Source organism: Semicossyphus pulcher, unplaced genomic scaffold (genome assembly GCF_022749685.1).
Source record: "Semicossyphus pulcher isolate SPU_LCO1_2020_fin unplaced genomic scaffold, fSemPul1.0.p SCAF_16, whole genome shotgun sequence".
Taxonomy (NCBI): Eukaryota; Metazoa; Chordata; class Actinopteri; order Labriformes; family Labridae; genus Semicossyphus; species Semicossyphus pulcher.
The window spans coordinates 5,145,628-5,172,117 of record NW_027211670.1 but is presented as its reverse complement, the minus strand read 5'-3'; the positions used below and the strand labels follow the sequence as shown (position 1 = coordinate 5,172,117).

Genomic DNA, 26,490 nt, shown 5'->3' with positions numbered 1-26,490 from the left:
GTCGACGGTTGCCTTCATCTGAGCGTCAAATTTGTTTCTTTTTGGATTTTTACTTATTTTTGAAGTTGTATCTGTAGTCATCCATCTTTTCTTTGTTTGTTCAGCCACAGTAGATTACTGTTTACTCGCAACACTTGCAGAGAGCGGAAAAGCAGCCGCTTAGCTCCACCTACCCTCTCTGGCAGACCAACCACTGCTGGCTGATGGAAAACGTGTCACTAACTGGGCGCCGCTTGTGATTTTTTTCTGCGAATGTCGCCACAGACACCCAGTCCATAATAATACTATATACTGCAAATGCAAAGGCTTTTATCAGTGGGCCAAAGGCTCAATCACCATTGTGTTGCCTCATACAGCGAGAGAGAGTGACTATTTAAATGAAAATCTTTCAGATTATATCTTTAACAACAAACTTTGTTGTATTAGTTAAAAAGGATGAGACAATACTGTGACAGCTCTTGCTATTAAACTAAGTTACTGATTAAAATAGCTAGTTAGCTGCATAAAGTACATGGCCTAGCTTCAGTATTCAAGTCATTTAAATGTCATCAGATTTTCCCCTTTGCTTTGTCTCATAACATCAAGAATAAAGTTTAATTTCTTGTAGTGATCCAAGTCAGCTAGTCTGCTAACCTGCTTACCAAAGACAATATGAGGGAATAAGGCTGACATTGTGGTCTAATTGCTTCTGTGATCTCTGAGCACTTGTATGTTCTTTCTCTGCAGGTTTGTGGCCGGAGTGATCAGCAGGGAGAGGATTCCAACTTTTGAGAGGATGCTGTGGAGGGTGTGTCGCGGTAACGTCTTCCTAAGGAAGGCAGAGATCGAGGACCCTCTGGAGGACCCCGCCACGGTCAGCATACCAGACAATTATAGATAGAACATACACTAACTTTTTTTATGTATAAGAAAAAGATACACAAATCATCTGTGAGTCTAGGTTTTCTAACACTTCTTTGCTTTACAACAGGGAGACCAGGTCCACAAATCTGTGTTCATTATCTTCTTCCAAGGTGACCAGCTGAAGAACAGGGTGAAGAAGATCTGTGAGGGGTGAGCGCATTTTTGCCGGCCTTGTCCTACAATAATAGAGATCAAATCACCGTAATAACCTTTTAAAGATGTGTACAAAGTAGAAGGTACATTATGCGTTGGATGCTGTGAGCTGACTGAGATGTTGGGTGTTTATTTTCCAGATTCCGTGCCTCCCTCTACCCATGCCCAGAGACCCCACAGGAGAGGAAGGAGATGCTGGCTGGAGTCAACAGCCGCATCGATGATCTCCAGATGGTATGTTTGTCTCTATGATGGATCTTTACCTAAGAGTACTGGCATCACACACAGACATTGAATAAACAAAGAAAGGTTAATAAAATGAAAACAAAGTAGAGTGAGAGTCATTTTCCACAGAGGTGGTCAAGTGATGCCGTTATTCCAGAAAGCATGTCTCTAATATGTTGCACCTGTGATGCTCCGTCCTCTGAGAGGTTTCAAATCCTACAGAGAGCTTTTACGAAGTGGCACATCTTGCCTGCCTGATTTGATTAGCTCGCTCAATTCTTGTTGATTTGGTCTTTTTTCCTTCTGTTTGTGCTTTTACTTTGGGCTCCGTTGTCACACTGTGTCATCGGCTCCAGCGGCCTTGTAGCAGACTGAATGTCACGCAGTCGTGCCCTGTGGAATATAAGCCGGCTCATTGCTGGGCACACTACCATTAGCAGTGCAGTTCTGTTTTTGATTTAATAATTCAAAAGGGTCTTTGTACTCTTTGTTTCACTGCTGCTCAATAAAAAACAAGAAATACATCAGAAACTTTGCACGACAGGAAGTCTGTGTTCAGCCTCATTTTTCCTTGATTTAATTTATTTCCAATCAAGTTACAATAGCTCTAATTTTGCAGGCAGTCAGTAGTTCTTATCTGTGAAAGACCTTTGTCCTGGCTCATAGTGTTGTGGTTCCCCAAAGTTTGCCCTTATTAAGCCTGGAAAAAAGCCCAGGTTCTGCTTGAGAGGTCTGCTGGAGTCTGTGACTGCCAACCAGATGCAATGAATTACACTGTACTACAATAGAGTATTTTACTAAGGTTTACATAGAAAATCAACTTCTGTGGATAAACATGGCTTGAGTGTGCGAGCCAGTACAGCATGATCAATCCATTTATCACATTTGCCAACATGTTTACATAGTAAATACTGCACATTCTAAGTGTTTATATAATTATATCCATATCAACGAGCCATGACCATCGGAAAAATATGGTACAACATGCAGAGGGAAGAAAACAAACAAAATAGCTTTTAGTTAATTGAATGAATTGAAATAACTTTGACTGACTTCATATTACTCCAGTGTTCCGGTCAGCCTATATAAACAAATGGCTTCACATTGCTTCTGTAGGTGCTGAATCAAACAGAGGACCACCGTCAGCGAGTGCTGCAGGCCGCCTCCAAAACCATGCGTGTGTGGTTCATCAAGGTGAGGAAGATGAAGGCCATCTACCACACACTCAACCTCTGCAACATCGATGTCACCCAGAAGTGTCTGATTGCTGAGGTGTGGTGTCCTGTCTCGGACCTCGACTCCATCCAGTTCGCTCTGCGCAGAGGGACGGTGAGTTTGTTTTTCCTTTGTTTATTATGCTCTGTTTTTTCCTTATTGGGTGAATAAAAAAAAAAAAAATTTTAACTAAATCATGCGCTGGTTTAGCTCACTTGGTAGAGCAGGCACCCCATGCACAGACGCTACAGTCCTCATCGCACTGATCGCAAGTTTGACTCCCGGTCTGCCCGTCATATGCTGCATGTCATCCCCCATTCTCTACTCCCCACATTTCTTGTCTATCTTCACCTATCCTATCTAATAATTGCAAAAGCCAAAAAAACCATATAGAGCGGCTTGTGAATATGGTGAATTGTTATTCAGCAACCGTCACATTTTTCACAGAAAAAATATGGTTCAAATTTCTCCTTATTGATAAAGTAAAGAAACAAAGCCAAACCGAACACCAATGATATGATGATCAGTTGTACACTATATGTGGCTAACAGAGTGAGTGTTTTACTTGACAGGAGAGGAGCGGCTCAACAGTGCCGTCCATCCTCAACAGGATGCAGACCAAGCAAACTCCACCTACCTTCAACAAAACCAACAAGTTCACGTCAGGCTTCCAGAACATCGTTGACGCCTATGGCATCGGGAACTACCGGGAAATCAATCCAGGTCATCTTAAACTAAATAACTCTTCCTGCTATTTCATTTTTAAATAGATAAACACACAACTGGGAGTAGATAAGCAGCAAAAAAGTCGAGCATTATTGGACGACTTTTGGAAATCTCTCAGGCTCTCCTCGATGATATGAGTGCTGTTTGTGTGGTTTTGATTGTTTGAGCTTTGTGTGTGATGTTCTCCTTTATGTGTTACAGCACCGTACACAATCATTACTTTCCCCTTCCTGTTTGCTGTGATGTTTGGTGACATGGGTCACGGCCTGCTGATGACCTGTGCTGCCCTTTACCTGGTCATCCGAGAGAGTCGCCTTGTCGCCCAGAAGAGTGACAATGAGGTACAGTAATAAGTAAAATACAGTTACCAAATGCTTAATGGTCCGACCTCCCAGTACACATACTAAACACATATCACACATTGTTGTGCCTCTCTGCAGATGTTCAACATGGTGTTTGCTGGTCGCTACATTATCCTGCTGATGGGGATCTTCTCCATTTACACTGGTGTCATTTACAACGACTGCTTCTCCAAGTCGCTCAACATGTTCGGCTCTGGATGGAGTGTTAGACCTATGTTTGGCACCAAAGGAGCCAACTGGACGTAAGTCAACAACTGCTTGGATTGATACTGTGTGTGATTTCACATGAGCTGGTGTTTTTTGTGCGAAAAGTACAGGGCAGGAGCATAGATTGTAAAAAGAGGATGTAGCCTCTTGGTTGTAAAAGTAAGGCCCATGCAGAATTGTCTCAAATCTGCATTCTTGCATAAAAGCAGCAGGCGGTGACTGCACTGGTTGCAAAAATACGTCTGATAAACAAGTCTGTGAGGAAATGAACCGACCTCGTTTATTTTTTACCTCAGTAAACATTTTTTTATGAGTTTTTGTTCTCAACCACTAGTTTCTTCAATACAGCAAAATGTTCAGTAAATTATGGGTGAATTTAGGGTAAAATAGACAATAAGGCAGGGTATGCTTTGGGGCATAGCACTGTATATCAAGCATGTAGCTAGCCTGCTTCATTGTCATTCATTGATTTTCTGCTGCTCTGTCCTAGGTCTGAGACACTTGATGGTAATGCAGTCCTTCAGTTAGACCCAGCTGTCCCTGGTGTGTTCAACGGGCCTTATCCACTGGGAATCGATCCGGTAAAACCTCTACACTCACTTAACTAACCATTAATAACCTTAAATAAATAGCTGGAAGTTGTTATCTCTGGTGCAGTCTTGACCTTTAGTCTGAAAAATTGAAAAACATGCGGCATATGTATCCTAATCCTCATCCCCCACTGTCAACAAGTGCCAGGAAAGTGTTTTTCTGCATGTATTGTTTGAGTGATACAGTCTATCTACACACACACACACACACACACACACACACACACACACACACACACACACACACACACACACACACTAGTTTATTTTGACTTAATCCTACCCACACCATCCTGCTGCCCCAAATACTCACCAGAACACCACATGCGGATTAATCTGTCACCTAACATAGTAGCAAACAAATGCTTTCTTTACTCTCTTTGTTTCATAAAATTCTACTGTGAGTAGCTCTTACTGTTTTTTTTAAGCATGAAAGCATGATTTAATGTGGAAAAAAGAAAGAAAAGTCAAAGTCACACCTCTGAACGTTCATTCTCAAACATTCGATGCTGTTCATCATCTCTGCAGATCTGGAACGTTGCCACTAACAAGCTGACCTTCCTGAACTCATTCAAGATGAAGATGTCTGTGATTCTGGGAGTTATCCACATGATTTTTGGAGTGTCTCTCAGTCTCTTCAACCACCTGTAAGTGCTGAACAGTCACACCTTAACCTGAAGTTTTCATTCTCTTAATTTACAGGCTTATTTCAGTCTCTCTTAAAAAATAAAGAATATTTTGTAATTTTCAAAACAACTTCATTATAACTCAGTGTCATGTAAATGAGGTACAGAGTTTATCTGAGCATGTGTCTGATTTGAATAGCTACCATTGATCATACAAATAGGGAACAGTTCTGGACAGTCTCTCCATAAAGACAATCAAGCTGTTTCAGCTGAAAAATGAAAATTGAGAGCTTGAAAGGGCAACTCTGTTAAAGTTAGTATCGTCTTGTCTGTTAAGTTCTGAGGACTACGGCGAGTTGAATCTCTAGAAATGCATATATCGTGTAGTTGGTGTAAACAGAAAAGAAGGGAAAATGTTGCCTAAGCTCTTGGTGCTGCCTGAGCTCTGTAAATATATGATATACTGTATATTTAGAAAGTAATCTCTAATCCCAGCTCCATCTTCTTAACATTATCCGCCGGTTGATGATATTTCCACTGCAGGCCATTATGACTGACATAGCAGAGTTACTATAACATCAGCTTGGTGTGTGTTAACTGACTTCTCTGCCCTGCAGGTACTTCAAGAAGCCTCTGAACATCTTCCTGGGCTTCATCCCCGAGATCGTCTTCATGTCCAGCTTGTTTGGTTACCTGGTCCTGCTTGTCTTCTACAAGTGGACCGCCTATGATGCCTTCACTTCGAAGGATGCTCCCAGCCTGCTCATCCACTTCATCAACATGTGTCTATTCAACTACAATGATCCCACTAACAAGCCCCTCTACGCAGGACAGGTGCCCCCTCCCTCATTCACCCCGCTGACTCTCCCAGCCTCCTGCCCCTCTCTAACACTAGCATGGTTGAACCCTGGTTAAGAATTTCTAAGCAGCTCAAATCGATTGATATAGCATTTTTTCTTATGGTCAGAGTTCAGTGTTAGCTGGAGTTGGTAAGGATTCTGTGATACTTCTGAAGGAGTTATTGTTGCTGATAGGGACATGATAGGCTCTTCCAGTTAGTATAAGTTCATTGCGATCAATGTCATTTTAAAGGGCTCTCGTTTAAAAACATTCTGGCTCTTGCTATTGCTTTTGGAATATCTTTTGCACAGCTAGTTACCTGTAGTATATACCTAGTTTGGTGAGTTTTTTTAATTGATTTAAAGAAGCTGGGCGATGGGGCAAAAAATTTGGGCTATTTCTGCAGAAGCAAAACCTTATCAGCAGTGTCTTTTTATTTAACAACAGCTCTTCATATTGAAGTTTTTCGTGCATGTTTCGCTGCCGGTTTCTGTGCTGACAGCTCAACAGGGGCTCGTCTCTTCCATCTTTCTGGTTTACCAAAACAAAAGCGTGGGTGTTCAGCTTCCTTACACAATCCTGCTCTGCCTGTAACTTGAGGTGAGCTGTCTGTTCTTGATATTCATTCGAAAAAACTGTTTACAGTGAGATTGGCTGGTACATCATGAAACTATCGAACCTATCAACAGTACGTCAGAGTTTTTCATTATATTGTTTCTATCGCCCAGCCCTTATCCGGGAAGGAGGGCAGAACACAGGAGAATGTAAAAGTCAGCTGAATGGAGAGCCAACATTTGCTGTAGTTAGTATTTTGTTCACCTTGTTGCCAGATGAAGTGAAAGATTGAAGGCATAGAAAACACTCTCTGTCAGTGTGCCTGTAGTCTCTCCCAGCTTACTGATAAATCTGTTAAAACTGTTATTTTCCAAGATTAAGATATTACTGTTTGTAAATGGAAAAAACAAGTAATTGAGCTGTTGCTGCATTGAAGCGAAGTTAAGCTTATGTTTCGATTTCAATGAGAGAAGAGAAAGAAAATGAGCTGTGTTGTTTTGTGTTCTGGAAGTGACAGGTAGCACTCAGTATCTTCTGATCACTTCTACACGTCACCAACACCGTGTTAACCTCTCTCTGTTTGAATCTGTAGATGGGGATCCAGGTTTTGTTGGTGCTGATTGCCCTTGCATGTGTACCCTGTATGCTGATTGTGAAAACTATGGTGCTTCGGCGTCAGCACCTGTGGAAAAAGCACCTGGTATGTGACTCTGACCCCACCTTTAACCTTACTTCTACATGTGATGAATAACAATTATAACCTTTTTTCTCACTTCTATTCTGCCATTCATTTCAATGCACATTGTATCGTGTAATGTGGTTGGTTGTGTGCCCATGAAAAATGCTTAAAGCCTGCCTTGGGGACGCTACTATTTTGGTGGAAAATTTTGGAAAAACAAACTAAGGGCACCCTAAGAGCTGATGTTCTGCCTCTTGTAAATCTAATAAATATGGATTGCCTGAAGAGCATAATGCAATAGTTTGCAGCCTTCATACCTCTAACTGCTCTAACTGTAAAAATTAAGAGCACCAATTCATTAAATCTCAATTAGTTAAATTTACTCTTGCAGTATTCAAACACATTCTTGCTCCCAACTCCTTAAATAAACAGCTTGGTTGGTGGCCCTTCACTTCAAGATATGACAATGTAGGTACACCTCTAGCTTCGGTTGTGAATGATGGGCTTTACTATAAAGTTAGCAATGATAAATATGCAACATCTAGTTACACTTTCAAAAAGAAGTGGTCAAATTAGCAATAATAAAAAAGCAAAATCCAGAGACTTTGTTTTCATTGAATGAAAAACACAATATGGAGATGTTTACAAGGTTAACACTTTTCATTGGAGGGGGTATTTAAAGATAAAGCTAGCTGGAAACCATTTTATAAGTTTAAGACCTGCAACAACAATAAAAACAGCGGTAATATTGCAGAACAGTTAAAGTAAGCTTATGGTCAGGCAAAACAACTTATATAAATATATATTTGTTATTTATTTCCTAAGTGATGATATCATTTTGGAATGATAGCCTTCACTTTCTGTGCTGGGTGCCCTGTGTTTCTTCAAATTAAAGCAAATTAAGAAGAAAGCGTTCAACCTAAGGCTTGATTTAAGCTAGACACAGCTCTTGTGGCTTCTGTATCTAGTCCCAGAAGAGGGAAGAAACCCCTGCAGAGAATCTAGAGCAGTCTTTAGAGCAAACAGGCGTGTCCTCATCATGCACCGGACTCACCCAACAGGGCACGCAGAAGTTCGGAGGGGTGCGAGTGGGCAACGGGCCCACGGAGGACGAGGCTGGCATCATGGACCACGACCAGCTCTCCCAGCACTCGGAGGAAGGAGATGAGGTGAGCCCATGACTAAGTTTTATATAACATTATAATGCTTACTATGCTTTTACCATTGACTACAGTACTTTGACTATTCTCTATTTTATCTGTAGTAATAGTATCTGTAGCTTTTTACGATATGTATCACCCCAGAGGGGTTACGATCCAATACACTGCAATATATTCTCATACTGTAAACAAGTTGGTGTATTGTGATTTCTTTTAATTCAATTTTAGGAACACTGTCGTAGTTTAGTTCAGCTCAGTCTTGTTCCAGTAAAAAATCTAATTTAACATACACTTTCCTCTCATATCAGAGAGTAGTATTTACTCCTGCGTAGTAACATGACATGTGGGTAATGCTGGCACAACAGTGTGCAGAGAGACAGCCAGAGCAGGAATGGAGAGGAGCAGATAAGAGATGGATTTTCCATTTCAGAAACATAAACAGCGAGGTGGTTTTCATGAGAACCGGAGAGTGGAATTTCGGAAAATATTCCCCAGTTTTTTTCTGTGACTCAGAGTTTTGGTGTCTCCCAGGTCTCCCGCATAATAAATCTCTCAGTGTTTATGCTGTGAAAACATATTGCATAACTGTAATGAGATAAGGCTGCATTATTTCATTCTTATTCTAAGCACATGATACTCCACGTAGACATAACTTATCAACAGAGATATAGAATGTGATATTGCTTAATTAATGAGTCAGTCAGTCTTCAAGCTGGATAACTTACAGATAATGTTTTGTTCCAGGCACATGGATATTTTAATTGGCCCTTCTTAGTTGTGTATGGTCACATACACTTAAATCAGTGCTTTCTGTAAGCGCTGGCTATTTAAGAATTTAAACACATGGCGCTGCTTTTGCAGTGCATAGGATAAACTTAGTTCAAGATGTTGGATGTGCTTTAAAGTTCTGCACAGTCCCAAGCCTGCATTCTAAGAGAGTGCACAGTCCTACTTCTAAGCAAAACACATCTTAAAAACCAGCTGAAGGTAATATAAAGTTTTGGCAGCCTGAATTGAATTTATAATCAAGTGGGTATCTCAGCCTGGGAATACTGTATCCCTCCACTGTGGCTCAGTAATGACATGAAAAGAGGGAATATTATATTAAACTTTGAAAGATACACACTAGTTGTGTTGATAAGAGTGACTCATAACTCTTATAAGAGTATTTAAGTATTATATTAAAGTGATAATCTTGAAGATTTTAATTTAAATAAATGTCTGTTAAGTCACTATCTATCGCCGAATGAGGTAACACAATGGTGATTGAGCCTATGGCCCACTGATGAAATCCTTTGAATTTGCAGTATTACAGACTGGGTGTCTGGTGCGACTTTCACAGAGAAAAATCACAAGCAGTGCCCAGTTAGTGACGCGTTTTCCATCACCCAGCAGTGGTTGGTCTGCCAGAGAGGATAGGCAAAGCTAAGCAGCTGTTTTTTCCGGTCTCTGTGAGTGCTGCGAGTAAACAGTAATCTACTATGGCTGAAAAAACAAAGAAAAGATGGATGACTACAGATACAACTTAAAAAATAAGTGAAAATCCAAAGAAAAAGAAACAAATTCGCCGGTTACATTTCTTAATATGGAATATAACAAATACAATGAAAGCGTTGCCCAAAGATTCCAAACAGACCGAAAACAGGAGGCCTTTGTCAGAACCTTTTAAGTCCGAAGACTGCTGAAGAAACTGCAGAACAATGTTCTTAATTCAGCCACTAACCTTTGACCTTTATTCACTTTCAAGCACGCAGAAGAAGAGCCGGTAAGAACCTGGATTTGGTATCATCGTAGCATGTCTGGCTGCTGTCTTGTTTTCTCTGTTTTTGCATTTAGTGGTTTAAGTGGTGTTTTACTTTCTTTGAATACTGATTGATCTGCATAAACCTCCTCCACTCTTACACTGTCAACCCTCCAGTGCCAGGCATGTTTATGTGTGTCATAGTAAAGGTGTGTGTTTGTCTCTGTGACAGGAGCTGTGAAAAGCTCATTTAGTCAGAAACTCTTTCTTGAAGTCTTAATTTATACCAACTGCAAAACACTTTTAGTGTTGTGGAGTTTTCTTTTCATTGCTTGATAATTTATTTATTTTACCTTACAAGTGTTGGGTAAAGGGATGTTGGTGACTATCTTGTCTTTGTGGCAGATGTCAGTTTCATGTGTAACACATGAAACAAACAGAAATGCCATATTTCCATCCCATTTTCTACATTATTTTCTAATGGTTGTTATTTAACTGACATACATATATCATCTCATTAGTTCCTCGTCTTTTGCATTGTTCAAAACCAAAGACTGAGACAGCCAATGTTGAAATATTGGCTCTTAAATCTAACTGAATACCTTCTCACTTCACATACAACCATAAAAAAACAGCAAAACCATCTCGCCTACAATGCCTACAATTGTAGGCCACCATTTGCCCTCCATGCTTATGATCCTGGAGCAACACATAACCAGAACTGTTTGCTACATGAAACTCTACATGACAACTACAACCAAAACATCTACAAGTATGGATGGTATGGACATACATAGTATGTATGGATGAAACCTTCCCAAGGTGGCTCACTGGGTAGAGCAAGTGCCCCATATACAGAGGCAATTGTCCTTGGCGCAGCGGCCGTAGGTTCGACTCCCGTCCTCTGGCCTTTGCTGCATGTCATCCCCCACTCTCTTCTTCCAGTATTTCCTGTTTATATTCAGCTGTCCTATCAATAAAGGCATCATTGGCCCCAAAAAATAATCTCTAAAAAAATACCCACGAGACGAGATGAGTCAGAAAAAATCAAAAGACCAGGCCCAGGTAAAAACCTGTGAGACGAGACAAGTAAGTGTCAAAAAAAAGACTGGTACAAGTCCGGGTCACAATGATTCCAAGGCTGACCAAAATCAGAGTACAATTTACTAAGAATATATATCTATAATATACCCCATATTTAAGTCAGCATCTCTGTCTTCAGTACTAGGTCCCTGCTTTGGCCACCTTTAATTAACTTTTATTCCCTGTTTCAACTACAAATTAGTCTGAAAGTACCTTGAGCAGTTTATTTACCTACTCCACCACGGATCAAAAGTCTTGTCATTAAAATGTTTTATTTTGAAATCACATGACTCTGTTGAGTTTAACACTGGGTTCCTACGCAGAATGTAACATTCTGGAATTTGTCTTTGAGCAGAGATGTTTGACAGTGGATCCTCGTCCAAGTGACCCTTCGATATGTCCCGTCCCCCTTGGTTACTGTAGCTACGCATGTCAAGCTTTCGCAACGGCATGTAAATATTATGGCGATTTCAACTATAACAGTGAGAAGTTCTTTGGGAAAAATAGCAAATTTCTGGAAAAAAGTTCCCAAATATCAGAGAGAAGTAGACAGAAAGGACGACTACATGCATTTGAAAGCTACATCCAGAATATAATTTGTCAGAGAAGAGTTGAGAATGAAGAGGACATAAAAATGGAGGCAAAATCTCACTTCTTGACAATTCATGTTAAGGACAATCATATACAGGAACAACAAAGTTCTTGCACAGTAGGGTAAGTCTATATATTGTATTATTTGAAGCTAATGTTTAGTTACGACTCCCTATAACTTTCATAATCTAATATGTTTTAGCTCATTGCAAAACTAAATTATCCCACTGTTTCATTTTGTTTAAAGCGTGTCAGGATATTGCTCGCATATCGTGGGCTTGATCCAAACACTGGATCTCCTACAGGCACAACAGGAAAGCCCAACAAAACCCTGTACAAGTCTGCCACAACAATGGCACAAACCAAGGGGTGTTTTTTTTTTTATCCATGTCGACATCTCTCCTCTCGAGTTTTTGGCTTCAGAAAAGCGAGGAACACCCCCCTCTAAACTTTGAGGATATCTGCTGTCGGACTTGTCGGCATAGTTACGCTTGCTATTGTATGATTGGACAGTGGTCGTTCAAGGGAGGGCTTAGCAAGGGGTCAATTGGTGGCTGGCCTGACAATCCCAAATATATACGTAAGTAGGCCTATAGCATAGCCAAAATGCAGCATAACTGTTAGCAGTTGTTTTACACATTTATTTACACAATAAAAGTCAATTATGTGTCAATGTATTATGGTGTCAAGTATGGTCTGACAAATGTACCGGAAGTTTGTAAATTTGAGTCTAGAATTTTGAAAGAACCCTGTTTACCGATTTGATGATAGAAATAGGACTCAAACAAAGACAGAAGACTTCTCCTGCAGTAACTTCAACATTACATTTTTAATCAGACCCACTCGCCTCTGTATATTATGCCATTACAGCATGTTAGCCGGTGTTGTTTTCATTAGCCATTCTGTTCGAGACCCTTTGAATTGGAACAATAAGTGTTACTTCCATGAACTCTATTTCATGGGTCCAAGGACAAAAGACATGCATGGAAAGAGGAAACCAGACCAGTGCCAAGCCAAACCATACAAGAACAGCGCAGAGCAATAGGCTCTCATGTTTCCCCCCTCCCTGTTAATTTCGTACAGGAAAGGCTAGTCTGCTACAGGAAGGAGAGAATGGAGGAACTCTGATGGCTTTACAATACACAAACATGTCCCTGCTCTGTGATCCTGCTTGGGAAAATAGAAGAAACAGACTCAAACAAGCCAGACGTCTCAACTCTTTTTCTTCTGCCTGATTAGCGCTAAAGGCTCAGGCAGGGGTCAAAGGTCAAAGGAGTCACTCATTAAGATTTCCATTCCAAGTCATTTCCTTTGTTCATGTCATTCTAACACCACCAGTGTTATTACTGGCCACATTTTGAATAGCAGAGCTGGGTGATAATCATCTCAGTGTTAAATAGAAAGGGTTTGTTTTACACACCGCTGTAGATAAGCTAGGATGACGGATCTTTTTTTCTACTCACACTTTTTAAACGCACACTGTAATTTTTAAGCTCATTTTCTATCTTTAAACAATCAAAAACTATTTATAAAATGCTACCTACTGGGTTGTGGAGTTAATAGATGAGTTAACGACGCAGAGAGGGTCTAATGAGAGACACTGGTTTTGAAACTCTACTGCACCAATTTTGAATGTTCTCTTTGCATGTATTTAAGGACTGTATGGATGCACAATACTTAACCACGCTGCAGTGCCTGATTAATGTTACTTGTATGACAACAGAGAATGCAGATTTACTTGCTACTGACAGCAGCAGAGAAGAAAGCTGAGCAAGGCCATGTTGATTGTACAGCATGTACTTTGGGAGTTACAGTAACCAGGTTACTACAGTGCATGTTTGTGTATGCCTCTGCACTGGAAACAGCTGTGGCCACAGCCATTTTGTTTCCGGGGTTTTGGTCCATCCTATTCTTGTGCCAATATCTACCAATATCTCAGGAACACCTGGGGGGCGGATCTACAGATCTGGCACAAGCTTCCACATGCACTCAAACATGACCTGAATAGATTTAGGCCTTTACTCAAGGAAAACACAATTTCACAAAAATGTCCCCACAAAGGTCAAAGGTCAACTTCACTGTGACATCATCTTATTCTGGAAATACACTTTTCTGGCCATTATTCCCGTCCCATTCTTGTCAACATGGTATCTCGGAAACACTTTGGAGGAATATCTTTAAATCTTTGCACAAATGCCACTTGGACTTAAGGATGATTGTGGTAAATCTAGTTATTATTTGTGAGCAGTGTTGGGTAACGTTACTTTTAAAAGACTTATTACAAGATTACTGCCATTAAAAAGTAACTTGTTACGTTACTGCCCTACCTACTGAGAAAAGTAACGCGTTAGATTACTTTTGCGTTACCAATAATTAAAATGACCCCTTTTCAACCAGTTACATGTGGGTTATATTGTCAGGACGGCGTGTAGGCTACTGTATGCACTGTATGTACCTTTGAATGTATTGACTCTAGCATCATTGCAGAGCCTCGTTTAAGGGCCATAATCTGTAACTCTGCAGCCTAATAACAGGAATGACAGACGTAGTATAATCTTTACAGCTCTTTATCATGCTAACAATGTGACAGTGAACTGGGCAGAGGCGTACAGTGTTAGGCACAGCTGTTTCAAAGACAACGATACAACACAGGCTCTTAGTCCCACCAGTGCTGTGGAGCTGTGTTTAGCTGCAGATGCTACTTCAGAATAAGAGCTCTTCACAGCTGACGAGCACTTATCCTCCAGACACAATTTACATTTCACCGTCATGTTCTCGTCACGCTTTATAATACGGCCCGCAACTTACCATATAAGTACCTGCGACTTATAATGTAATATTGTCACATGTATCAGCATTTCAATGTAGGTATGGTGGAACAAGGGAGTAACAATTAGGAATTTTAGAGGCAAGGAGAAAACCGTTACACTGTAAGTATTTTGTCAGTACTGGGTACCTACAGTGTAATTTAAAGAAATGAAAAATGATTTATACTCATTATTCTATGACTATTAGGTACCCTGTAAATACCCAGTAAGATGAGGGGTGTAGACTGCATTGTGAAGTTACCACTGTTTCCCTTTACTGACACTGTAAGTACCCTTAGAGATCTAGTTTCGAAGATTTTATTTTTGCTCTCTTTGGCGGCATCTTTGGCAGTACATGGAAATAGTGGGAGTACACTTCCTTATTTAACCAAACATCTACAGTTGGCTCCCTTTGTCACGGTTGTAACTCTTGATTTTTCTGGTTGACGGTTGCTTTCCTTCTTAGACTGTTTGCCTTCATCTGAGCCTACTTACAGTGTAAGCTACTGGAAAAAAGTGGAAACTTCATAATACAGCCAGCACCCCTCATCTTTCTGGGTACTTACAGGGTAAGTACAGTGTAGGTACAAGGGAACAGTGGAGATACTTAAAGTAACTGATTTTCTCATTTTCTCTAAAGTAACCCGTGAGTACCTAGTACTTATAGAATCACGAGTATAAATCATTTCTCATTTCTTTAAATTACACTTTAGGTACCCAGTACTGACAAAATACTTGAAGTATAACGTTTTTCTCCTTGCCTCTAAAATTCCTAATTGTCACTTCTTTGTTCCACCATACCTACATTTAAGAACTGATACATGCGACGATATTATATAAGTCGCGGGTACTTACACAGTTGTAAAGCGTTACCGTGTAAATATTTCCATGAAGTAAATGCTATCCTCTCTGCTATCTCGCTCGTTGAGTTAGCTCGCAAAGTATGCCCACTGACACAGCTGTATTCACCTTCTGCTGGTGCGCAGCTACCTGCCAAGAAGTAGGAGACAAACAGAAACAGAGCTTCAGGGATTTTCTGTTTTATTGGCGACAAAAGGAAAAGAGAAATACAGCTTTTTTTTCTCAGTAACGGATTATTTGAATTGCAAAAGTAACACGTTACGTTACTCATTAAAACAAAAGGTAATCTGAAAATAGTACTCAATAGTATCTTGTCCTCCACAGTTTGACTTTGGTGACGTAGCTGTCCACCAGGCCATTCACACCATAGAGTACTGTCTTGGATGCATCTCCAACACAGCCTCATACCTACGCCTGTGGGCCCTCAGCCTGGCTCATGCACGTGAGTAAAAGCTTGGTTCAAACACACAAAAATGCAAAGTTTCATTACACTTATTCTGCAAAACGTTATTTAAAAAAGGCTTTCGATAAACACTTTCTATATCCTTTTTGACAATGTAAACATGAATATTAAACCTCATAGTTGTCATCACTTTCTGTCTGCAGAGCTGTCAGAGGTGCTCTGGGGCATGGTGATGCACCTGGGTCTGTCTTCCCGAAGCGGGGGCGGGTTCTTTGGCCTGTGCATCATCTTCTCGGCCTTTGCCGTCCTCACTGTTGCCATCCTGCTAATCATGGAGGGTCTGTCAGCCTTCCTGCATGCCCTGCGTCTGCACTGGTGAGACACACACATACACACACACACACACACACACTTACATACACAAATATATAAAAATGAAACGTACATAAACTCTCAACACATACAGCCTTTGTGCATGCAACTAAAGATGTGGTTATTTGCGATGTATACACTCACTCAAATAACATGCTCAGTGCACATGCAGAAAGTAACATGCAACACAACGGACACAAAGTGCATGACTGAAGAGTACAGGACTCCAGATAACCTCACACCCTCCAGCTCCATCGCCTCCTAGCACCAGCTCCACCTTGCTGATCCATCCTGCACAGATGTAAACTACACTGACACACAGGGAAGTCAATCATTATGGGATACATGGACATTATCCAGAGAAGGGAGTGGACATGGATGATCAAGGGCACACTGTTGTGATTACCATAGTGGGATACAGGCATTCACTAATTACTGTATACTCTATACTTTATAGAGTATTAACTGGTTTAACTCTAACATGTTGACAGACAGAAGCTCTGATCATCAATCATATTAATGAAGACTGTGATGTGGATTGAGAACTATGAGGAGGAGGTGATGGTGAGAGGTAGTAATGATACATGTTTAGTATCCCTAGAGGGAAACATGCCTTTCAGCAAAGAGCAGATACAAGTATACATCCAGCGATTTATATGAGCACATGGGAACTGATTCATTTACACACTGGGCTTCTCTGTCTGAAGACAAACTGTGAGGGTAGGTGGTGAAAGACAAACAATCTGAATCAAAAAAATATTATAAAAAATATTATATAATATTATTATATATTATAATGTTTATTATATTCCTTTTTATCTCTAGTGATTTAAAGATCAAAATATCAAAATATGTTTATTTGCGAATAAAAAAATGATGTTCTTCTGACAATTCCGTCGTGATAATAGTGCAAGACAAAGCTCAGAAGTCAGGACCAAGAAGATACCAAATTTCAAAGTCATATCAAATATTCTCTATAATAAGATGACCCATTACCAGCTATGCCAATGGTACATAATAGTAAACACTTCCTGTCTCCTAAATGGGTGTGTTCTCTTTTAAAGGTCCTCTTGTCAGAAAACAAACATTTTGGGAAAAATCTATGTCTATTTGTATAGCACCAAATCACAACAAAATCTTATCTTGTAACATGTTACATACAGAGCAGGTCCAGGCGGTACTCCTATTGTTGATGTTATGGCTCTCACTGCCCATAACTACAAGTTTAAGTTGTGGGGGCCATTAGAAGCCATGTGGCAGGGTAGGTAGTATCAGCTTAATGTTAGGATCCTATCCACTGTAGTCTGAAGATGATATAGCCTCTGGGGACAACGGTGAGCATGCCGGGCGTGTAGCCAGCGGTTAGCAATAATGTCTTCCAGTCAAGACTTCCTTTTCTGCGTGCTGTATTGTTTACAGAAAAAGAAACCGTTTTTCTTATGATTTACTTTAATTAACGGGTCTTAACTTTGCTGAAATTTCAACATCATGATGCAGATTAGTAAGAAGTAAAAATTAAGCTTTATCAGGTCTGTCCTCAAGAGGAGAAGAAAACTACTTTTAAAATGCTTGTTTTTTGAACCACAGGTTGGATTAATTACATTTGAGGAAGTCGGGAAATCTGAACGCTGAACGGCTTTCGTGACAGTGTCAAGGGAATTTGTCTCAGGTTGAATTTTAGATCTAGAGCAGATTGTTGGTTGAACTTGCTGCAGATGTCCGATGGATTAATAAGAAGGTAAACTGTTGTCAGATGACGCTGGGAGCTGGGATGTCATTACCGCAGATTACATTCCGCCTACTTTTTCTCCCCACTGTTTTTCCTGCATACGCCACAGTCTGCTGATACGTGTTTGGTCAATATTAGGCTACTCAGACGACAAACGTAGTAAAAACGGAAACCAGAATACTTGCCATCCCTAAAATCCATGTCCCTATAAATAGCGATTACCCCCTACCTTAACCTTAATCCCCCATCTTTCTTGCTTTCTCTTCTCTCCTCTCTTCCTTCATGAAAATGAGGAAGCAGGGGGAGGTAGAGCTTACAGCCCGGTCAGGCGAGAGTGAGTGCTAGCCCCTGACAGGGCCCCTTCACCCTGTCTCTGCCTTCCCCGTCTTCTTGTTAACACACCTTTCTCCACAAACTCTTCTCTCTATCCTTCTCTCTCTATTTTTTTCTTTTGTGCTTAATACATTATTGTAGTATCGGCGTTGTCAATACCTGGAGCTCGCATGACGGAGCCTGGGTCTGTTGAAGTTGGCAATGCTGCTTGGGTGCTGAAGCTATTTAAATACCTCCAACAAAATTCACCATGAACAATATCCATGTCTACACATAAGGTACACTATGTTTCATTAGTGAAGTCTAAAAGAGTTGGAAAGGAGTGTTTTTTAAGTGGTAATTCAAGCTAGGCTAACCATGCTAACACCATCTCCATATCTAATGCATGGGACATGAGATACATATAGATCCCAACACCTGTATGTATCACATTGGATGAAACAATGTTTGATTATGGTTCATAACTGTTAACAGGTTTGATATTGTTTAGTCCTTGTGTGATTGATTTGCCTGATATTTTATTTCTGTCAGTGTCCTTTAATTTAGCATTCACTTGTTTGTGGCAACATTTAGTTGATAACAGGTGAACCCTCCAGTCCTTGAACAGGTGTATTTTCTTTCATTCTTCTGATCTTGTTCCTGCTCAGAGCACAGAGCCTTACGTAATAGTTATGAGATGGATAAGCGAGGAGAGGGAGCGTGTGTTTTTGTTGGACAGTCGTATGGTTTCACTGCTTAACTGTTTCTCTTAGGCCTGATTGTTATGTGCCGGTTCAAGTACAAGCTGTCTGTCTGTCCTCAGCCTGCCTGTTTTTCCTGTAAACTAATAGAAACGATCTGACCACCTTTCAAATATCAGTACAGCTGTCTTTTATGGACGGGTTATGAAACCTACAGTACATGTTGTATGGTCCCACCAATCTGCTATAGCATGGGCTGGGTGTATGTTCCAGGCAAGAGTTCATGTTGTACCAGGCTTTCATGCAGACCAGACTGTTATGGAAGGAGTTGTAATCAGCTATGTGGATCTTGAGACAATACAGTCAGACTAGATTAGGCAAGATTGAAGAGCTACAGATCGACTCCGAACAATGCACCTTTGTGTGCTTATCAGCTGCTGCAGAATCTTTATTTATGACGGATCAGACAAGTAGAGGCAACAACAACAGCTACAGTGGAAAATACCTTTAAGAAATAATCCTTAGAGGTTGGCCTCAGCTCCTTTTTATAAATTGGCTTTATTCATCATCTTTTCTTTTTGTGACAATTTGCTTTAAAAAATATCTCAATGTTTAACAGGGTTCACACTATCTCCATATGTAACGCAGTGGTGGACAGTCCTTACAAAGTGTCCTTGTGACTAAGAAAATCTTTTTATTCTGGGTTCACACCACTGTAGTTCACCAGATAACAGCCATCCTTTGACTAGATACAGTGAAATTGTAGCTGTAGCAGCATGAACGCGAAGCTTTTTGTTAATAAAGCAGCAGCGTGTCGGCTCAACAGGTCTCCGCTAAGGTTAAAAAGAGTACTAGAGTATTTTTCACAGAGGTGAGTGAATGGAAACGTTCAAAGTAAACAGCAGTCAATCTCGACCCTCTGCTCTGCCGTCCACTCTTCACACACACATGCTGATGAGTTATCTGCACACACAATCACACACACACTAGAGTAAGTCGGCTGTAACATGTGCTAGGTACTAGCATTTTTTCCACCTCCACAGCTGTGTGGAGAGACAGATGAGAGGATTTCTTTCCTCTCTTTAAGTGTTGCCCTCTCACAGCTCGGCAGGCCAAATATTTGCCACGGCTGGGAGACATTCCTGGGCACTCCCCGTGCTCGCTGAGGCCAGGAACCAGCAGGAACTGAAAATACGCTCTTATTGTTTTCCTCTTACATTAAGACATCATTGTCAGGATTTAAGAACTACAGTGTTTTAACTGTGAATATAAGCGACTTTACTGATGAGGAAAAAACTGCAGATGCATGATCAAGCACGGGTCAGGGGTAGCAAGGCCTCAACGTTAGTCTTGCATTCTGTATCTGGATTGAATTAGTTCAACAGCTGCATTAACTCTCACTGCAAAAAGGGATATTTTGGTTAGAACATATTCTAGATCAAGACAGTAAAGATTTCTTTTAATTGCTTTTTAAAAAAAGAAAATCTTCGAGTGACCTTTTCTTTTTCTGTCGGCAGATAATTTTGCTTTTTTTAAATAATATTTCCCCATTTTTCCTTTTCTCCTGTTAATGAGAGCTGATTTCTTCTATCAAAAATGATATATTTGTGTTTTATTTACATTTGTATGGTCTTCAAGCTCTGTGAGATGACTTTTTCTCAGATACCGACCCCTTAGTTGAAAACTTCCAAACCAAATTGGTGAGAAATGAACAGAAAGCGTTCCCGTGATCTGAAGCACCCGGAATCCCAGAAAATTCTATTAAAATTGATGAACTTTCGCATATATTCTTTGAAAACATTTGTAGTATTCCATGAATGTAACTGTACCTGAATGAGCAGGCAGCACGCAGTACAGGTCGAGATGTGAGAGGAGGCGTCAGATACAGGCTGGTCTGGCTCTCAGCAGCCATATTTGGTCACATAGCAATCTGAGCTTGTGCAGACCATCAGACTGTATTGCTCATAAATGTCCCATCCAGTGATTCTCACAGTGCATCTCTACATGCTGCTGTCACATCTGCCTGCTTTTCAAAGGCATCGTCTGCTAACGTTTTCCAATACCTTAATAAAACCTTCGTCAATACTTGTATTTGCGTATTGATTATTATTTTTTAACTGCTGTATAATCCAACCCTGTATGGATGGAATATGATTGCTATCAGTGTTGTAGGTCTGGCTCAGGTTAAACCATTTCTTAATATCTGTTTACAGATTCTACATAGAAATGTAGACGCTGTAGGCAGGGACGTGGATTTTAGGGATGGCAAGTGTTCTGGTTTTTGTTTTTACTATGCTTGTAGTCCGAGTAATATTAAGCAATCACGTATCAGCAGGCTTAGGCGTAGGCCTATTCAGGATAAACAGTCCCTGTGGAGAGCAAAAGCAGGCGGAACTTAATGCGCCGTAATGACATCCCGACTCCCATCAGCGTCATCTGACGATGATTTAGCTTCTTTTTAATTTCTATAAACAGACGTCTGCAGTAAGTTCAGCTAACAATCTGCTCTAGATCAAAATTTCAACTTGAGACAAATTCGCTTGACACTGTGTCACCAAAGCCATTCAGCGTTTAGATTTCCCGACTTCCTCGAATGCATCAGAAATAATCGATCCCACCTCTGTTTAACATACGAGCATTTTAAAAGTAGTTTCCTTCTCTTGAGGACAGACCTGACAAAGCTTTATTTTTACTTCTTACTAATCTGCATCATGATGTTGAAATTTCAGCAAAGTTAAGACCCGTTAATTAAAGTAAAACACAAGAAAAACGTTCTTTTTCTGTAAACAATGCAGCACTCAGAAAAGGAAGTTTTGACCGGAAGTCGTTTATCGCTAACCGCTGGCTACACGTCCGGCATGTTCACCGTTGTCCCCAGAGGCTATATCATCGTCAGACTATAGCCAACAGGATCCGAGATTGACCATTTGTTAAACTGAATGCCATACAACTTTATTTTTATTATTCACTATGCCAGTCAGTTACAGCTGAAAAATAACATTATGAAATACATCTAGGTGGGGTGCTGGTTTAGCTCAGACGGTAGAGCAGGCGCCCCATATACAGAGGCTACAGTCCTCGTCGCACTGATCGCAGGCTCGACTCCCGGTCTGCCGATCATTTGTGCATGTCAGCCCCACGCTCTGCTCCCCACATTTCCTGTCTCTCTTCAGCTTTCCTATCAAATAAAGGCAAAAAAGCCAAAAAAAAAAAAAAAAAAAGAAATACATCTAGGTAAAAATGGTTCCATATTTTTGACACACCTCTCTCTGTTCTTTCTCTCCTCGGTGGACACACTTATTATGTCCAGCAGTGGGCAATATTCACACACCTCATTAGGGTACAATTCCAGCATTTTTACCCTAACCAGTGTTATTTTATAGTGTTTACAAATATTGCTTTAATGCTAACAACTAGCTGCTACTGACAAATGTGTTTGCTTTTGTCTCATGAGGCTAGGGGACCTGAAACCAGTTCTTCTTCACCACTCTTAAACAGTAGTGGCAACCATAAAACAGCTATTGTGGCAGCACAGCACAACTTTCAGTGTAGGCTTCTGTTTTGAGGAATTGATTTGCATTGAAAGAAGCTGTTTTTTAGGGGCTAACAAAGACAGTTTTGAATCAGTGCATAGATCAGCTTACTCGCAAATGCCTGATCCTGCATTTCAGGCTGTATTGGAGGCATTTTTGATACTGGTATCGGTAACAAAACAACTCTAGTTTATAACTTTATACCCTTACTGCTTTACAGATCACTTATAAGCAAGTGATAGCAGCATTTTAAAACTCTCATTTACTTGTTTTAATCCTTTATATTTCCTATAATGGAGTTGTAAATGTCGATAATCCACAAATACATACTCATGTCGAGTTTAAATCTATTAAGTCTGCAGTAATAAATATTCATAAGCGGTTGATGAACAGATTTTTGTCCAGCCTAACTTGTCAATCTGACTCAGTCTCTGAAATTCCTTCACTGCTGAGCAGAGAGTTCCACTGGTGTGTGGGAGGATTTACTTTGACTTTCTTTATTGGAATGTGCCCTGCCTTAAAGACAATACAGCCAAAAGATCTTTGTCACCCGGGAGTTGTTTCCAGCCTGATAAGAATAAGATTAATATCATTAAAGGTACAACACTGCATTTCATACATCAGATCACACATGCAAACAAATCTGGTTTTGAGTGAACCTGAAGGCTCCTGTACTTGTCATGTTTGGTCTTTATTTGAAGTGGATTTCCCCCCCAGACATTTATGTTTTGATTGTTTCAACTTTGGGTATCTTCTGACTTTATTTAGCACCATTGTGAGGTCAACATTTTAATGTGCTTAGTTATTCAAAAGGTTTCACATTTGAAGACAGATACAAAACTACAATGTTGGATGTCCATACCAAAGTTTCAAAAACGTATGTTCGAGTAATATTCTCAGCTCAGTCTGCAGGCTGCTATGAACGCCAGTTTTCACACTGTTTTTTCTACACGCTGCACTTTGTGACATCACAATGTGCAGGCTTTGGAGAGCTGGCCAATCAGAAGAAAGTAGGCTTTTAGGGGCGGGGTTTCTAAAAGGGACAGAGCCAACTGAGTCGTTTCAGGCAGAGGGCCTGCATAGAGCACCAGTGTGACAAAAAAATGTTTTTTTAACTGTATGCTAAGCTACTCAACATGTATCACAGAGTGAAATATGAAGCTTGAAATTAGCATAATACCTCCACCCCCCCACCCCTTAAGTACTAATAAGCAAATGTTAGCATGCTAATACGCTAAACCAGGATGGTGAACATTGTTTAAGTTATTATGTTCACAAGCAAGAGCAAACATGCTAAGATGACCCAAAACATTTCCATTTCCATTGGATTTAGTTTGCGTTTGTTTGAATTGTTTCTGTGTGTGTTGCCAGCCACCATACTTGTACCTGCTGATCATCAGCATGTTGACTGATAAGGATTATATGGAAACCTTAGATAGACATCCTGACTTACTGACTTGTAAGGTCATAATTTAAATCTATCCCATTTGTAATATCAAAGATCTAATTTTTATAGGCCAGATTGTCCCAGCTTCACTATTTGTAACGGAGGTAGATTTTAGATGCTGAATTTTGCACCTTTAGTCATATGAGTCCTTGTTATATTCTTACCTGATGAGGTAATGAGGGCTGAATGTGAAGGCCATTGTGGTGGATTATTATCAGAGACATACAGGAAGTCTGGAGGTCCTGTTCACTGTCCAAAGCTCACAGTCGTTTCATAACACATGATTTATTGTATTAACTGACAGGCAGAACGATTATCCAGCATTATCAAAGGAATAATATTTTACAGGAAACCTTTATTACTTAAATGAGTATTAATTTCATTGTGTGATGTGTTTTTAACGACTTCTCCCTGTTTGTCGACCTGCAGGGTGGAGTTCCAGAACAAATTCTACTCCGGTCAGGGATTCAAGTTCGTCCCCTTCTCGTTTGAGAGCATCCTGGATGGACGATTCGACGAGTGATCACGTCTCAGCCCCTGAGCTCTCCCTCCTCTCTTCTGTGTATGTGTTTGTGTGTGTGTGCATGAACCCAAGTGCAGCCCTCTTATACCCTCTAGTGGTCATTTGTGAAACTGTTATTGTGTATGAGCTAAACTGTAGTCCTTGTAAAGGGTTTTTCCACTTAACATGTGCCAAGCTGTACCCATACTGGAGCTTCTATTGCTGTGGCACAGTAACATCACTGTACTGTACAGTGTTGTATTAACGTCGTCTCCGCCTACTTTCCTTCTAACGTATCCATCACCAAATGCACATTGCAAGGTCTGTGTCCTTAAAGATTAATATGGGTTGAAGGCAGAAGAGGACAAATTGCTCTAACTGTACTGGCTTACTTACCTATAAACCATAAACCTGTGCATTGCCTCACAAAACCAACTGCACTACACTCCTAGAAATATAGGTGCTAACTAGAACCATTTTTCAACTTTAAGCACTCTTTTAGGTTCCCTGTGGAATATTTTTCAAAAGCTCCACCTGTAACCCTTTAAAAGGGTTCTACCCAAAACCCAACATAAAGGGTGACACCTAGAACTATTTGGTAAAGGTTCCCCCGAAAACCCCTTGAACCCCATGAGAGGTTCTGCAGAGCACCATTTTATGGTGTTATGGTTCTACACACAGAGAACTATCTATTTTCTAAGGGATTCTTCTATAAACATGCCAGGGGTTCTACCAAGAACTCTTAAACATAGAAAGGGTTTCATCTAGAACAGATTGGATAATGTAGAGAACCCTTTTGTATTCTGTTTCATCCAGAACCCAGCCAGGGAGTTTGTCCGAGAACCTTTGAGTTTTTCAAAGTGTTTCAACTTGGAACTCATCTCTTAAGAGCTTCTAACATTCTTGCTTTAAACAGTCCTCGAAAACCTCTTCAAACAAGGGTTCTTCAGAAACAAAGAGGTCCAGGTAAACCTCAGCCGTTTCAGGTGGAACCTTTTGAGAACCTTATTTCTAAGAGTTTTGTTGCATCAGGGCTAATAAGCAGGTTTTGTCAGTGTGGTTAAGTTTTGTCTGGTCAGACAAACTGAACCTGGGTCCTGTGAAGTCATCCTTTATATTAGTACAGCTTGGGACAGTGAGGCCGTGGAAAACCTTTTGAATATTCGTCCTGCTTGTGTCTACACACACTCTCCCTGGTGTTTAGTCCAAGCTTCGAGTGTTACTGCAGTGCACTCAATATGGGCTGTAATGTTTTCTTGTGAACCCATGATTCTACACTTGAAGATATCTGAAATAGGACTACAAGTCCTGTTACAAATATGTGTTTGATCAGTACGCCCAGGAATCATATTTTCAGTCACCTTCACATTTTACCTCTCAACAGCTTGTCAGACAATTTATGGATCATGGGAAGTTTGATTTGTGGCTATCTGCCCATGAAATAGTGTCCAATTCAAAAGAGAGTAGTGCTGTTCTATACTCCAAAATTGTAGGTTGCAGCCTCCCAATAATGAGCTAAAGACATGGTGCCCCCTGTGATCTGTAACCCCACCACCCCGTGCTCATTCTGTGTGAATTGTTGTTGTAAACCAGTTGAAGAACAGATTCTTCAGAAATATCCAAGAGTTGATTGTATGCAATCACATCTAATTGTTTCAGGAACGTTGGAATAACTTTTTTGAAAAATACACTCTCTTTGATCAACATATCTGAGCTTTAATTCTGAAATAAATGTGCAATATTTTCAACAACCCAGTCACCACAACCAGGAATAATCAAATGATCAAATTTATTTATATTGTGTTTGGAATGTTGTGTCAGTTCACTTCAATTTGCAATCTGATGCCTCTGAACAACACATGCAGCAGATGTTTGTCGGTGACTGGTGATGTGAAAGATGATGTGTTTGTGATCGATAAAATAAATTTAAACCAGGGGATTTATCTTGTGTCCTGTGTATTTTTTTTTTAACTTTCACACGTCTCTGAGAAAAATAGGTTAGAGGTCAAATCCTCTTGGTCCTCAAAGCACCGGTTCACTCACACAAGAAACACATTTCATTACAATAGAGTGAGGAACATTCAAAGGATTCACTGTCCGTGTGTTTCCAGTTTTTCCCTTACCAAGTAGCAGTGATGGGTTTGTTATAAAACAAATTTGACCGAAA

The 26,490-nt window shown here is 40.3% G+C and overlaps 1 protein-coding gene across 2 annotated transcripts in view; it reads left to right on the top strand.

Moving 5' to 3' along the window:
- The window catches only part of LOC138593115 (V-type proton ATPase 116 kDa subunit a 1-like), a 29,850-nt gene extending 3,584 nt beyond the window's left edge, over window positions 1-26,266 (top strand). Inside the window, exons 7-22 of one of the 2 annotated variants that reach the window (XM_069663973.1) lie at window positions 727-853; window positions 971-1,053; window positions 1,197-1,290; window positions 2,398-2,610; window positions 3,069-3,219; window positions 3,424-3,563; window positions 3,663-3,826; window positions 4,282-4,372; window positions 4,910-5,028; window positions 5,625-5,841; window positions 6,995-7,102; window positions 8,143-8,250; window positions 9,989-10,006; window positions 15,649-15,766; window positions 15,931-16,102; window positions 24,251-26,266. In XM_069663973.1, the coding sequence (XP_069520074.1) occupies window positions 727-853; window positions 971-1,053; window positions 1,197-1,290; window positions 2,398-2,610; window positions 3,069-3,219; window positions 3,424-3,563; window positions 3,663-3,826; window positions 4,282-4,372; window positions 4,910-5,028; window positions 5,625-5,841; window positions 6,995-7,102; window positions 8,143-8,250; window positions 9,989-10,006; window positions 15,649-15,766; window positions 15,931-16,102; window positions 24,251-24,344 (2,017 nt within the window). In that variant the 3' untranslated portion in view covers window positions 24,345-26,266. Of the gene's footprint in view, window positions 1-726; window positions 854-970; window positions 1,054-1,196; window positions 1,291-2,397; window positions 2,611-3,068; window positions 3,220-3,423; window positions 3,564-3,662; window positions 3,827-4,281; window positions 4,373-4,909; window positions 5,029-5,624; window positions 5,842-6,994; window positions 7,103-8,049; window positions 8,251-9,988; window positions 10,007-15,648; window positions 15,767-15,930; window positions 16,103-24,250 lie in introns of both variants that reach the window. The other variant, XM_069663972.1, reaches the window with a different exon arrangement.
- The last annotated feature ends 224 nt before the right edge of the window (window positions 26,267-26,490 follow it).